At 37.8% G+C, this 14669-nt stretch overlaps 1 protein-coding gene across 1 annotated transcript; it reads right to left on the bottom strand.

Annotated features, from left to right (window-relative positions):
- Positions 1–8402: 8402 nt before the first annotated feature.
- dynlt2b (dynein light chain Tctex-type 2B) lies at positions 8403–13645 on the bottom strand. The gene is made up of 5 exons (XM_087782527.1): positions 13499–13645; positions 12396–12529; positions 11167–11236; positions 8635–8698; positions 8403–8563 (listed from the first exon to the last, which is right to left on the bottom strand). The coding sequence occupies exons 1-5, from the start codon at positions 13546–13548 to the stop codon at positions 8516–8518; spliced, it is 366 nt and encodes a 121-aa protein (XP_087638653.1). The 5' UTR covers positions 13549–13645; the 3' UTR covers positions 8403–8515.
- Positions 13646–14669: the final 1024 nt, after the last annotated feature.

Genomic DNA, 14669 nt, shown 5'->3' on the forward strand with positions numbered 1-14669 from the left:
CATGGTCTACAAGATCCTCTCAAAAGCCTACGCCATCCGGCTGAGAGAGGTCCTGGAGGAGGTCATCCACCCGGACCAAACATACTGTGTTCCCGGCAGGTCGATGGTAGACAACGTCTGCCTCATTCGGGATGTTTTGGAGGTCTCCAGTTCATTAGACACCGACCTGGGCTTGATCGCACTAGATCAAGAAAAGGCGTTCGACCGCGTTGAGCACGGCTACCTGTGGGAAGTCATGGGTAAGTTTAGGTTCAGCAAGGGTCTCGTCGCCAAGATTCAGGTACTCTACAGTGACATTGAGAGTGTGCTGATATTGAATGTGGAAAATTTATGGTTTTAAGTATCTTGGTGTGTTTTTAGGAAACAAAGATTATGAAAGAAAGAACTGGAATTGTGTTTTAGAAAAGATGGAAGAAAAAATAAAAAATATTGAAATGGATACAAAAGAAATGTCTTTTAGAGGAAAAACACTTGTTTTAAACAACCTTGTGGCGTCACTGCTGTGGCACCAACTCGCCGTTTTAAACCCTCCCCCCGGCCTGCTCAACAAGATACATTTCTTCTGGGGAGGGTTACATTGGGTGCCACAGTCAGTCTTGTTTTTACCTCATGAAGAAGGGGGCCAGGGCCTAATCCACCTGGACAGTAGAACTGCCACTTTTAGACTTCAGTTTGTCCAGAAGTACTTGACCAGTCCCTCGGGCTTGGTGTGGAGGGATGTGAGCAGCTGTATTTTAAAGCGTGTCAACGATCTGGGACATTACTGGGGATGCGCTCTGTGAGGTTCGCTGGGGAGATCACTGAACGAGTGGAACAAAATAAATAACGGCTCCAGAAAATGCTTTACTCCACCAATACATGGACGGCGGGATGGAGCCGGACCGAGCGGACATCTTCCCGGAACCTGCACCTGAGCCCTGAGGACAACAACAACAGCCCACTCCTGACCACCACGGACCGAGACGTTTTAACCGTGCACGAGGCCACAAGGAGTTTTTAGGTTAACTGCCTTCAAGATTTTAAACTAGAAGTCTCTTTTATGACAAACCAACACATGGACTTGTGTTCTCTGTCCCTGTTTTTATAGGCGCAGTCGGATACACCAAGAAGCGCAAAGAGAGAAGCCAGATCTTAAACTACCTGGTGAGGCAAAGATGGCGGTGTATCTGACTCGCAGGGACGAGCTGCAGAATGGACACTCACTGGATGTGGTGACTCTGGAGTTCTACTTCCACAGAGTCACCAATAACACCAAGATGTTTTTTAGAAAATGGGGAGAAAAGGGACAAATTTGCACAATGTCAGAAAACATACTACAATTTGCACACTGGCTTGATTGAAGTATTGTATTTGTCACTTTATATGGAAATGTATAAATGTAAAAAAACCCATTTGTAATAAAGTATTTTTAAAAGTCAAAGTCTTCTTCTTCTCGTCCTCCTCTTCCTCCTCCTTCTTCCTCTTTCTCCTCCGCTTCCTACTTCTTCTTCTGCGCCTTCTTCCTCTTCCACCCCCTTCTCCTCTTTCTTCTCCTTGTTCATCTTTCTCCTCTTCCTTCTGTTCCTCTTCTTTCTTTTCCTCCTTCTTTCCCTCCTCCTTTTTGCTTCTCCTCCTCTTCCTCCTTCTCGTTCTCCATCTTCTTATTCTACTTCTTGTTTAATGGCAGGTGAAAGCAAACTTACAGTTACATTTCCACCACCTACTGGTATTGGCTGTGGATCGGAATCAAATTTTCTTATCATTTACTTAAAGAATAAAACCTTAAATGACGAGTTAATGTTTTTCTCCTCTGTTCAAAACCAAAGATGACAAAACTGGTGGTTCTATCACCTCAGAAATTCACTTGTATATCAAACGTGTAAGAAAACATCTCGATTCTCATGCTATTCTTCAACAACTCACACCACTTACAGATGTACAGATGAGATGAGGTTGCGAGGCAACCTCAATGATCCTTGTCAGACAAACGCATCCTTGGGCTCCTCAAGAACTCTTTGGCTGGCTTGAAGAAGCAGATGCTGACGCTCCATGTTGGTGACGATAATTTATTCGCTTGGACTGAAACTGAAAAGTCCCATCAGATTAACCTCAGTCATTGAAGAAGGTCAACAAAGTTGATGAGCATGACGAAGAGGGTCCTTAGAGGGCAACTAATGTGAAACTCCAGCTCTCCTGACTAACTCGCATGTTTCAGATGTTGACGTTTTCCTCTCCAAGATGCAGTGAGTCCCTCATCATGAACTTATTACTTTATAAAGTTGCTCTGAAATCTGGGCGAACAAGAGGTTACGGGAGTGGAGTCAATTGTGACGTAATAATGGCTTTACTCCTCCTCGAGCCAGCTGTAATCACGCCCGCTTTGTTTATACAACGAGTCCCTTGGAGGTGGAGACTTCCGGGATTGATGACAAACGGTGACAAACCTCGTTGTTTGGCCAATCACAGCAGAGTAGGTGTGGTTACTGTAAACAATATTTCATCTTGAGAAAAACAGTGTTTTCAGTGGGCGGGGCTTAAGATCATTTTTTAATGTCAATATTTAAATGGAAAGTGAGTATTTTACAAACAGACACTGATGACACAATAGAGTTCAACATCTGTTTAAGTCACACTTAAATCTACACATTAGTGGACATTTAATATTTTACAGGAAATTGTAAGTGTATCTTGTTAATGATAGTTGACCCTACAAATACCCTTAAGTAAAGTTTGGATACTTACTTACTAAGTTAAGATGGTAAGTTAGAAAAAGGTGGGACAAGAGATATCAGAAAATTATAAACCAAGGTTGTTTTATTTTTCTTAAAAGCTTTCCCAGCAGCAGATTGAGTCCATCATACTGTGTTGTCCAGGACTTCTTTCTGACCTTTTCGGGGGCGGTGTTGTGCATCACCTACACCTGCTGTACCAAAGATTGACAGACGGAAAGAGCTAGAAAAGTTCAACCTTTCAGCACAGCAAGGATTCCATTGGAGAACAATCATTTTTGCATAAGCCACCTTTCAAAAGGATGTGTGAAAGAATATGGGGTAGAGAGAGGAAACGGCAGTAGTGACCAGAATAACAAGTGTAAGAATAAAGTATTGTAAATGTGGACTCACAAAAGTACAATGCAGAGACTGAACAACAAACTTCTAGAAGGACAATTTATGAACCTATACTGCTGTAGTTAATACGCAGATATGCAATAATTAACCCTTGTGTTATCCCGAAAGGCCTGAAAAACAAATGTGTTTGTGGTATCCCTTGTGTTGTCTCTGGGTCAAGGTGACACGAAAGCCGGGAAACAAATGTGTTTGTGGTATCTCTTGTGTCGTCTCTGGGTCGAGGTGACCCGAAAGCCTGAAAACAAATGTGTTTGCGGTATATCTTGTTATCTCTGGGTCAAGGTGACCCGGAGGCCCGAAAAGAAATGTGATAACACTAGATTTGTATCAGGGTAACCGTATGAATTTGTAAAATGGAGTTTAAAAAGAAAAGGTAATGCATGGATTCAAACCTCAAAAAAATGTTTGCTCAGATTGTGTCATTTTACGTTTACGTAAAAAGTTATTCATTGTTGTAAACTGTCACACAAGTTTCCCGGAAGTGTATCCTCCGACCGCAAATTAGATACATAGAAAAATCCCATTATCAGACCACCCTGGTAAGCTGAACTTTACCTCTGCGTGTTCTCTTCCTGATTATGTAAATCTGTCTTTCTGCTTCCCCTTCCACGGCGTCAGATGTTAAGACTCACTCCAGTAGCTCCCCAAGGATGCTTCCTCTCAGCAGAGCTCAGTCTATTGCTCTTGACGACATATTGCCAACATATAATTCCCCATCAGCTCCAACATCACTGCAATAACAAAGCGATCTACGAAAGTTTGCACATCTTTGCTTTGTACCTTTGTCTTTCGCTACAACATAAAACATATTATATAATAATGATCAATATTTAATTTTGTGTGTTAAAGACATGTCATGAGATTTTATCCATTTAGGATATATTTTTTAGGCCAACAGTGCTGTGAAGTGGTTTTTAATCAGTTGCAATCTTTACTTGCCATAAACGAGATTCATGAAAAATTGCAGTCCTGTTTCAAACCACACCACAGCATGGAAAAAGTTCTCTTGAGAGTTACTAGTTATCTATTGCTAACCGTCGACTCAGGAAACTCTGCTGTTTTAGTGCTCCTGGACCTAACTTCCTCTCACTTCTGGGGTACCCCAAGGTTCCATCCTGGGTCCTATTCTCTTTTTTTTTATACATACTGCCTCTGGGGTCTATTTTTAAGAAACAATATATTGCTTTTCACTGCTGATTTCCAGATCTACCTTCTTTTTGAATTGAAATCCAATGTCTCTGTTCAAACTCTGCTTGACTCCTGGATGAACAGGAACTTCTTAGATCTCAATGAAGATAATGAAGTCACCTTCTTTGGACACAATGCCCCTGACTGTCCCTCTGAATCTTTAGTGTTCTCTTCCCAACGTCCACTCATCTGTTAAAAATCTTGGTGCTACCTCGCCCCCAACAGATCTGGAGAGGCTAATCCATGTTTTTATCACCTCGCAGCTGGATTATTGTAATTTCTCGATTTGACTTGATTTAACTTGAATATGCACAATTGGATCATCAGGAAACGTCCAAAAACGATTGGAAGTGGGCTAGACTATTGTCTGATGAAGCTTTATGAAATGTCATGCTGTTGAGAGGTCAGTAGGTGGCGCCATCAGTATAAAAATAATGTAATGTTTTATTACAATAGTTGTTCAAAACAAAGGAAAATAGTGCAGAGACCGCCATCTAGTGGACTCTGAAAATAATGACACCATTTCATGAAGCTTCATCAGACCATCACTACCAAAAACCAACTACTTAACAAGACTAAGGGTGGTCTATCAAATTGCCAGACTTATATAAGAAATGTATAATAAAGGGAAAGTAAAATAATTTGGGGAAAAAAGTGTTTGTTATTTTTTATTATTCTAACAGTGACAGAAAAAAAAGAAATAAAGTAAATGTATTTCATTTATTTATATCAGTATTATTTGATTTTACAAATATTGAAAGGTTATTAATGTTAACCAACAATGGCTGTGCAACACTATAAAGAAATCCAATTATTGTAAATATAAGTAATCTTAGGAAAAAATGTATTATTATTTTAAAGGAATAAATACGTTGGTTCCATCTACCTGTGTAACACGGCGCTTCTTAATAAATTTGTTAGTTTTATCTTTGCCAAGCAGCTGGAAATGTGGCGTTATAATGATTGCATGAATTAGTAACGGCCACGTTTATGTTCATTAAACAAATTCATTAAAAAAAATAAATCACCTTCTTGTTCAACCACGACGACATGTTCAGCATCAAGCGTTCACAGCTGCATCAAAAATGAGATTGATGTAGTGCCATTTTTTAACCCCAGGGGGGTTTCAATGAATATGTTTAACCGATGTTTTCTACAAGTGTTCGGCATAATAATGTGATTATATCCTTATTATTATAATTATTATTAGTATTATTATTGTCAGAGTCCACTAGATGGGGATCTCTGCACTATTATCCTTTGTTTTGAACAACCGTTCTAATGAAACATCATTTTTCAACTGATGGCGCCACCTACTGACCTCTAAAGACATGACACTGTTTCATGAAAGTTCATCAGACCATTTCTACCGGTAAATGATTATAAACAGAGGCAGGTTGTGATGTTTAATTCACAAATTTATAATTGAAAGATTATTCTGTCATTATTTTCTATTAATTTCTTTTTCTTTACCACTCGTATTTTTTAATGGGGTCGAGGAGCGGCTGGAGCCAGATGTATCTGGTATTAAAAAACTTAAAATCCATGCGTTTGTGTCTTCTAGTTTGGACTATTTTAACAGTTTATTTTGGTGTCTTAACAAGAAGGAGCTGTCTCGCCTGCAGTTAATACAAAACTCTGCAGCGAGGAATTCTGAGCCGCTCTAGTAGAAGAACTCGCATTTCTCCGATCCTTAAAACTCTACTGTTTTAGAGTTTTTACAGTACTGGCTGTACCTTCCAGGATCCATTTTAAAATTCTGGTTCTTACTTTCAGAGCTATTCATGGTCAGACCTTCCATCAGTGATCTGATCCAGCCTTACACCCCAGCTCGGGCTCTTAGGTCTGTGGATCAGAATCTGCTGATAGTGAGGGTTGTTTTTAAAAGAAATAGACACAATAAAAACCCAAACAAATATAAGCTATTAATAGGCTAAAAATAATTAATTTTAATAATTAAATAATTTAATTTAATTTACGTTTTATCTGTGATCACGGTCGGTCGAATTTCCCAAATCCTGTTTATTCCCGTTTAGCTACAGTCGATCTTCTGTTAGGGATTTCATTGAATTTTTTTTAATATTTATCGTCTGGTATAACAGTTACGCAAGACGATTAACATCACCGGTCACATCCCTTCGCTCCACAACAAACAAAAAAGAATAAAATATATCTTTTAACTCCACTACTAACAGTAGAAAATATTCTAAACTCCACTTTACCCAAAGTTATTGGGATCACGTCCATGCTAATGATTTCTCACTATGACTTTAAGTCTGCCTGGCGTCATGAGTGAGACCCACTGTATCATGATACAGAGTTTTTCTTTTGAAAAGAAACTAGATGGAACTCTAAATTAAAAAAAAAAAGATGCCAGGTTTCATTGAATTAGTCGATTATAGCCAAAAAATATAAAACTAGGGGAGCTCCCTCTAGTGGACTCAAAATAAAAACACTGAATTCCTTAAAAAAAAAAAGTGAGTTAGGTAATGACGATAGACACAATTTAAAAAACCTTAACTAGATTTTGTGATCTTTACAGTGGCAGCTAAGTATTTGTTAACATGCTCTAATCACTATATTTACTTATGTATTCTCTGTTAAAGATACTGTACCATTTATTCCAAGATACTTTATTGAGAAACACTGACACATAAAAGCGTAATGTCGTCTTCCCTTTTTCCTTTTTTTAAAGACAAAACAAACACAAGTACCTCAACAATAGAAACGCAAGGTGGAAAAAAACGACTAAATGGACTAACAGGTAGAACAAGGTAGTGAAAAACTGTTTTCGTACATCACATGTTGGCAGTCGACAAGAGAACATGGTGAACATGGTGTGACATTTCTGATAATGGGCTCTTTGTTGCAGTTATTACAGATAATCTGGGTCCTTTCTCCTTATCTCTTTAGCCCAGCCAGACAGGAAAAGCCATTTCTAGATCTCATTTGAGCTGAGCTAAAATGATCTCGAGTCCATTGTGACTTCTCTACAGGTGTGACTTATAGATAGATTGTGCCTTAATTTGGCATATTTGACCCAAATACAAAGGACCCAATGGGACACAAATAAAGATTGTACTCTCAGAAAAAGAATGTTTATTCAAACAACTTCTTATCAAATAAGGTATGTACATGTGTTTCTTGAATCATTGCTAGAGATCAAAAAGGTCTCGACAATCTTCAGCCGGTACCTCTCAGTAAAAATAGCTTCCAAAAACAGCCGCTACACAGAACAAACTTTCCTGCAAGGTGGACTCAAAATAAAAACACTGTATTAATTTAAAAAAATTAAAGTGAGTTAGGTAATGACGATAGACACAATTTAAAAAACCTTAACTAGATTTTGTGATCTTTACAGTGGCAGCTAAGTATTTGTTAACATGCTCTAATCACTATATTTACTTATGTATTCTCTGTTAAAGATACCATTTATTCCAAGCTACTTTATTGAGAAACACTGACACATAAAAGCGTAATGACGTTTTCACTTTTTCCTTTTTTTTTAAAGACAAAACAAACACAAGTACCTCAACAATAGAAACGCAAGGTGGAAAAAAACGACTAAATGGACTAACAGGTAGAACAAGGTAGTGAAAAACTGTTTTCGTACATCACATGTTGGCAGTCGACAAGAGAACATGGTGAACAAGGTGTGACATTTCTGATAACCAGCTCTTTGCTGCAGTTATTACAGATAATCTGGGTCCTTTCTCTTTATCTTTTTTGTCCAGCCAGACAGGAAAATAAATTTCTAGATCTCATTTGAGCTGAGCCAAAAAAGATCTGAAGTCCAATGTGTCTTCTCTACAGGTGTGACTTATAGATAGATAGTGTCTTAATTCCAAAAATATGGAACAAGAATTTGGCATATTTGACCCAAATACCGATAGAGGACCAAATGGGAGTCGCTTTTTCTGTTCAGTTTATGACTGTAAAGCAGCTATTCCTGAAGATTTTGGACTAATGTCAAAACCAAGCTCTCCTGAACAGACAAACACTGATGAGGACAATCGAGATCTATTTAAGACACACTTAAATCTACACATTAGTTCCCCACATATTAGGCCGTCCCCACAATCTCAGGCACAAATAAATATTCTACTCTCAGAAAAAGAACGTTTATTCAAACAACTTCTTATCAAATAGGGTATGTACATGTTTTTCATGAATCATTGCTAGAGATCCCAAAGGTCTCGACAATCTTCAGCCGGAACTTCTCAGTAAAAATAGCTTCCAAAAACAGCCGCGACACAGAACAAACTTTCCTGCAAGGTAAAACACGAGAGTCATTAGAGGATATTTAGAACATGAGAGATACAATCAAAGACGTCCTTACGTTCATGAACGTGTCTTCAGCATAGTTGTCGGTGTCTGCGTCCCACAAACATCGTGACGTCATCCTGGGAGAAGAGAAAGAAAAAATGATGCAGGAGACTTGTTGGAAGCTCGGATTCTAAATTGAAAGAAGGCAACCCAGAGACAAAGGCCAGCAGGCCGATTTGTTCTGTGGAGATGAAACCATAACCACACTCACTCTGCTGTGATTGGTCAAACACAGTGGTCTGTCACAGCACGTCACAAAATCCCGGAAGTCTCTACCTCCAAGGGACTCATTGTATAAACAAAGCGGGTCGTTATTACAGCTGGCTGGAGGAGGAGTGAAGCCATTATTACATCATAATGGACTCTGCTCTCGTAACCTCTCGTCTGCCCAGATTTCAGACGAGGGCGAACTTTATAAAGTAATAAGTTCAAAACAGGGCCAGGGAGTTTGTTCTTTACGCTGCCGTCTCAAATGTCTCACCACCAATATATTGATGCCAAACTCACGTACACCATCTCTATTTCCTTCTTCAACAACCAGATCGAAACCTCTAACTTAAAAGCTGTATCATATACATTTCTCCAAGTGTTAACCATCATGCGAGTGTGTGTGTGTGTAATGCTTGAATTTAAAAGTTAACATTTCATTTTCTTCTTGTTGTTTTGTGTTGACTCTGGGTCAAGGGGATACCACAAATACATTTGTTTTCGGGCCTTGGGTCACCTTTGGTAAATTACCCCCGACACTTGGGTTTTTGAGAGGAAATGCATATAGCACTTCGGTGAGAGTTTCAAAGTAAAATCATTTTGCCCCCAGGTAGAGTTATTCTTGACACCAACAAGGATGCACCTCTGGCCATCACCACCTTCTCAAGTCTGCAGATGAGTCAACCATGACAGGAGGACAACTGTGAGCTCAACACGTGGAACATTGGCCACTCCAAGACTCCGAGAGGCTCCACTCTAGTCTTTGTCTGAGACCTGAAGTGGGAGATGAGCACCAGCTCAGCACGGATGTGCTTCCTACAGCAGTAAGTCAATTCCGAATCCCTCGGTGTGTTGCAGCGTGAAGCTGAGAAGTTCATTACCTCTTCCTTCCTTCCATTGGCTGTACGTCCGAGTCTGAACTCTCATATGGTTTAACCTCCCGCCTCAGACAGGAGGCTGAGATTTACCGAAAAACCTCCTTCAAAAACAGTTTCTTGAGACCGGAGCTGTGTCTCAAATCTTATACTTGCGTACTTAAACTTAGTATTTTTAGTTCATAAGTGCGTCTCAATTCTTAGTATGCGAAATGTAGTGCTCCATGCACACTAAATTGGCGTACTAAAGCGCCCACAAAACTGAGTATGGATCGATGGTCACTTTCTACCATAAACGCCGCTATCTTAGTGAAGTTGATGTTGTAAACGTAAGTTAATCATAATATATATATATATATATATATATATATATATATATATATATATATATATGACGGGACTGATACCGGCGTAAATATCTTGCGAATATTTAATTTCTCATTTCTTGATCCAAACAAAACGTGCTGCCAGCAGGTGTCGCTGATAGTGTTCCTACAGCTGGTTGAAATCATCGTTATATATTAATAGAAGAAGAAGCTGTCAGTGTTTGATTTGAGACATACTATCTGTCGAGAATTTGTTACTAGTTAGTACGTACACTATCCTGATGTATGAGAAGTATGCGATTTGAGACACAGCTTGTTTCTTTTTATGAAAATTGCAACTTTTGACTGAGGTGTTTGGAAACTTGCCTGATACTTTCGTTTTATATTGCGTGCTAGTGTTTAAAAGTCTGCCACAAACAAGCGTAAAAAATAGCCTTGTTTAATTCCAGACAGAAATTTCTCATCTGGGCTTTAATACAAGATGGACGTTACGCCCAAAATTTAAACTGATTTTCTACTCACTCTCATATCGAGGAAGAGTTGAGATTCTTTATCAGAGTAATCCGGTCCTTTTTAAAGTTATATACAAAAACGTTTGTTCATTTTAGTGTACTGGAGCTCAGTTGTCTTCATCTTCATCAGAGCACACACAGTCTATTGTCTACACTGGAAGCGTTATTTATCTAGAGTACTTCCTGTCTGTATCGCTTTTTATTCTTTAAATTTAATCTTAAAACAAATTATGATGTATAGACTTGATTTAGTTTTTTTTCTAAACAATTATTTATGTCGAGGCTTCAATAAAAGAGGGACGATACAGAGGAGCAGTATGGAGGTATTTGGAAGTTTTTAAGTGTCTTTTTGGACAAAGATTAAGACGAAGACAACTGAGCTCCAGTTGCTACATTAAAATGAACAAACATTTTGGTTATAACTCTAAAAAAGGAACAAATTACAGTGAAATAATTACAATTTTTAGTCGACATGAAGGTGAGTAGAAAATGAGTAAAGTTTGAATTTTGGGTTAACTATCACTTTAACTATCCTTGGGTTTGTCCTCCTTCTGACTGTACATGTGGCAGTAGAGCTAGAACGATAAGATATACTGGTTACTTCTATGACTAACGAATGACTCACTTGACTCCTTGCCCACGCTGTTCTCCGATCAGGACCTGCACGACGAGCTTGTATCTGTCAAAGCCGGCATCTGGGGAGAGTAAATGATGCGCAACAGTGTACATCAGTAATTGTCATGTTGGTTCAGGTGGTCACCTGCTTCATTTAACACAGTGATGTCAATAAATCTCAAAGAAGGTCTCACCGAGCAGGTGGGCATTCATAAATTAATATATTGCCCAAGCATCACGATATTGAAGCTAATCATCATATTTTTATGGATGAGAAGTAAAACATTAACATTTGAATTCTGCTTACATAACATCCAATCCATCTGTTTAAAGCATTACAATATTATTTGAAGTGAAAACAGAACCGAACAAACATAAAATGTGATACATTTATTCTCATATTATTATCCCACAATTAAAAAATATATACTTTTCCTCGGTTTGTTTATTTTTATATTCTATCCTATTTTACTTATGACATAATTTTTGCTTTAATTTGCTTTAATGTGCAATACTTTTTCCCTTATTGTTTTAAATATACAGGTTTCCTCCCACAGTCCAAAAACATACAGAGGTTAATTGAGAACTTTGGGAAAAAGGTATGAGAGCGTGTGTGAATGGTTGTCTGTCTTTGTGTGCCCTTTGACAGACTGGCGTCCTGTCCAGAGTGTCCCCTGCCTCTCGCCCTATGATTCTGGGACAGGCTCCGGTCTCCCCGCGACCCCGGGATAAAGCGGTTGTCAATGAATGGATGAATGAAAGTAAATATTTTTTGTCTCTCATTTCAGAATGTGAAACCGAAATATTATATAGATTCATTCCACATAGAGTGAAACATTTCAAAAATGTATTCCTTGAAAATTTGATGATGGTGGCTTGAAGATAATGAAAACCCCAATTTCAGTGTCTCAGAAAATTAGAATATGACATAACACAAATGAAAAAAAGGATATTTTACACAGTCAGGCTTCTGAAAAGTACGTTCATTTCCATGCGCTCATGCGTTGGGCCTCCTTTTGCATGAATTACTGCATCAATTCGGCGTGGCATTGGAAGCGATCAGCGTGTGGCACTGCTCAGGTGAAATGGAAGGTTGCTTTGATAGCAGCCTTCAGGTCATCTGCATCATCTGCTTTTTTACTATTGTAGCTTCAGGTGGATCTGTCTGCCATCTTTTGATTTATATATAAGTGGCTATAATTTGCTGACGTTGCGTTTCTAACACACAGAATTACTCACTTTTTACTTTGTCCTTTATTTGGTCTGCCAGTGTTCGTGAGAGTTCGGGTACAGCCTCTGAATCGTACTGAACGCCGGACAAATGCTCCCGTATTGTCTCACGAATACACTCCTTCACAATTGCTGGTTTGAATCTGTGAAGTCAAAATACAAGAGTAAAATGATGTGACACAAGAAATGTATATTCTGAAATAAAAAAAGTGCATCAAATAAGTGAATTGAAAGACAAAAACATTCATGTAAAGCTGTGAATATGTGACAATTTTATTTGTGTGGATTTAACCACGTTGAGGTAAGTTTGTTACAGGATGTTCAATGTATATTGCTCGAGAACCAGGCAAGTCTTCGTTCCTACATACAGAGCTCACAGATCAAGTTTCAGCTCCAGCGGATTGTCTGCTAGGGATTGTAAACCAATTATAATTCTTAAGAAAGTTTACATATAAATCTGATTTATTTTTAAATGAATTGAAATGTGAAAAATTAAAAAACAAAAGGTGTATCTTATGCATCTGATGTAGTACAATGATCCAACACTGGTTTTGAGTGAATTTCCCAAAAGAACTGGAATCGATTTATGAAAGAAATCTAATATTTTCATGTCGAAATATTTTTACAACGATGTGAGAAATAAAGACAAAATGAGTATCTTATGCTTTTTATTGAGTACAATGACTGGTTTTGTGTGAAACTTCTAGAAGCTATTGACACAAAATGCTATAATTTACAAGTTATTTGAAGATTAATTGATACAGTATATCATTTATTTATATTAATTTATACAATATAAGCATTGTGCGTTTGCTTGACATAAATCACTTGAATCAGCTTTAAATAAATATATATACATTTATATTGAAGAGGGTTAACATTTTTAGCTTAACTTGTCTATCATTTTAAAATTGAACGCCACTAAACAGCTAAAATAGAAATGTATAAAGCAAAGCTGTGTTAAAATAAACGTTTGTAAGAGATAAATACCGACACAGACTTGAATCAGCTTTGTTTGTCAAACCAGAGCAACAAGCTAAAGCTAAAGCTAAAGCTAACCTTGTCAAACTGACCATTCAGCGAGGACACGACTTAAGTTCGGACAGACTCACTTGTTCTGGTGGTTCGGTCGAATGACGTACGCAGCCTCGGAACCCACCATCGCCGAAAAGAAAGACAGAAACGCGACAATAATTCCAAGACGAAACAATAGTGCTAGCTAAACGCTATTTCCGTTGCCATAGTGACAGACAATACCGGTTTCCTGTTTCAAAATAAGAGCGCATTGATGACGTCAAATCAATGAGGCCAATAATAATAATATCATCTCTATTTATATAGCGCCTTTCTAGACCAGGGTCTAGTGAGGTCTGTAAAAGTTTTATTTCGCTTAAGAAGCCCTTGTTAATATAGTGGAAAAAAAAGTATTTGAAAATAAGGATTTAATCTTAAAACTGTTTGAATGTCTCAACACTGGGATGTGGAGACCTTCTGGGATGTTCATTCCAGGATGGAACCATAATATATGTGTATATAACCATAATAAACAAAAAGAAAACAAAAGTATTACTATGTAGGCTGCTCATTGCCTGTGCAATACAAGATACGAGAGCTACAGGCCCTGTTAAAAATCCAAAACAAAGATTACAAGAAAGAATATGCTTCTAGGAGCTGCTTTTAAATCCTGTTTACACCAATAATGGCATCAACAAAAAAATATATATGAATACAAAACTGTTGAGTAAAATGATTTCACACGGATTTTGAGTGAATTTTCAAAAACATCTGAAAGCTTTTTGTCTAAAATGCTCATATTTCAAATATAATAAAATATAATAAAATATTTATAAATGAATAGATGTGAAAAATGGAAATAATCCCAATCTGGTTTTTCAAGCTTGACGGAGTTTTAACTTTCTTTTTGTCAGAATGTTGTTGTCAAGGGAGTGTCTCAAATAATATTAACTGCAGTTCTTCCTGACAAACAAAACCTTACTAGCAACACATTAATTTCACCTTTTATTTCAATTTCATTAAAACAGGGAAATGGTCATTATTAATCACAATTTTCCAGATACGAGATTGTCGTGTTTAATTATTGTAAGTGCAGAGCAAAGAAAAGGGAGACACAAGGAGAGCTACAGTTAAGTTTCATACAAGTACTTGATTATGGCAACCCTTTGCTTTGCTGCAGGATATAAACAACGAAAAAAAACAAATGGAATGCAATAATATTTAGGCACTGAAAGACAGAATGTTATAAAAAAAAATGTATTGGCATTA

This window comes from Callionymus lyra, chromosome 2, assembly GCF_982586985.1.
Source record: "Callionymus lyra chromosome 2, fCalLyr1.hap1.1, whole genome shotgun sequence".
In the NCBI taxonomy this organism is placed as follows: Eukaryota; Metazoa; Chordata; class Actinopteri; order Syngnathiformes; family Callionymidae; genus Callionymus; species Callionymus lyra.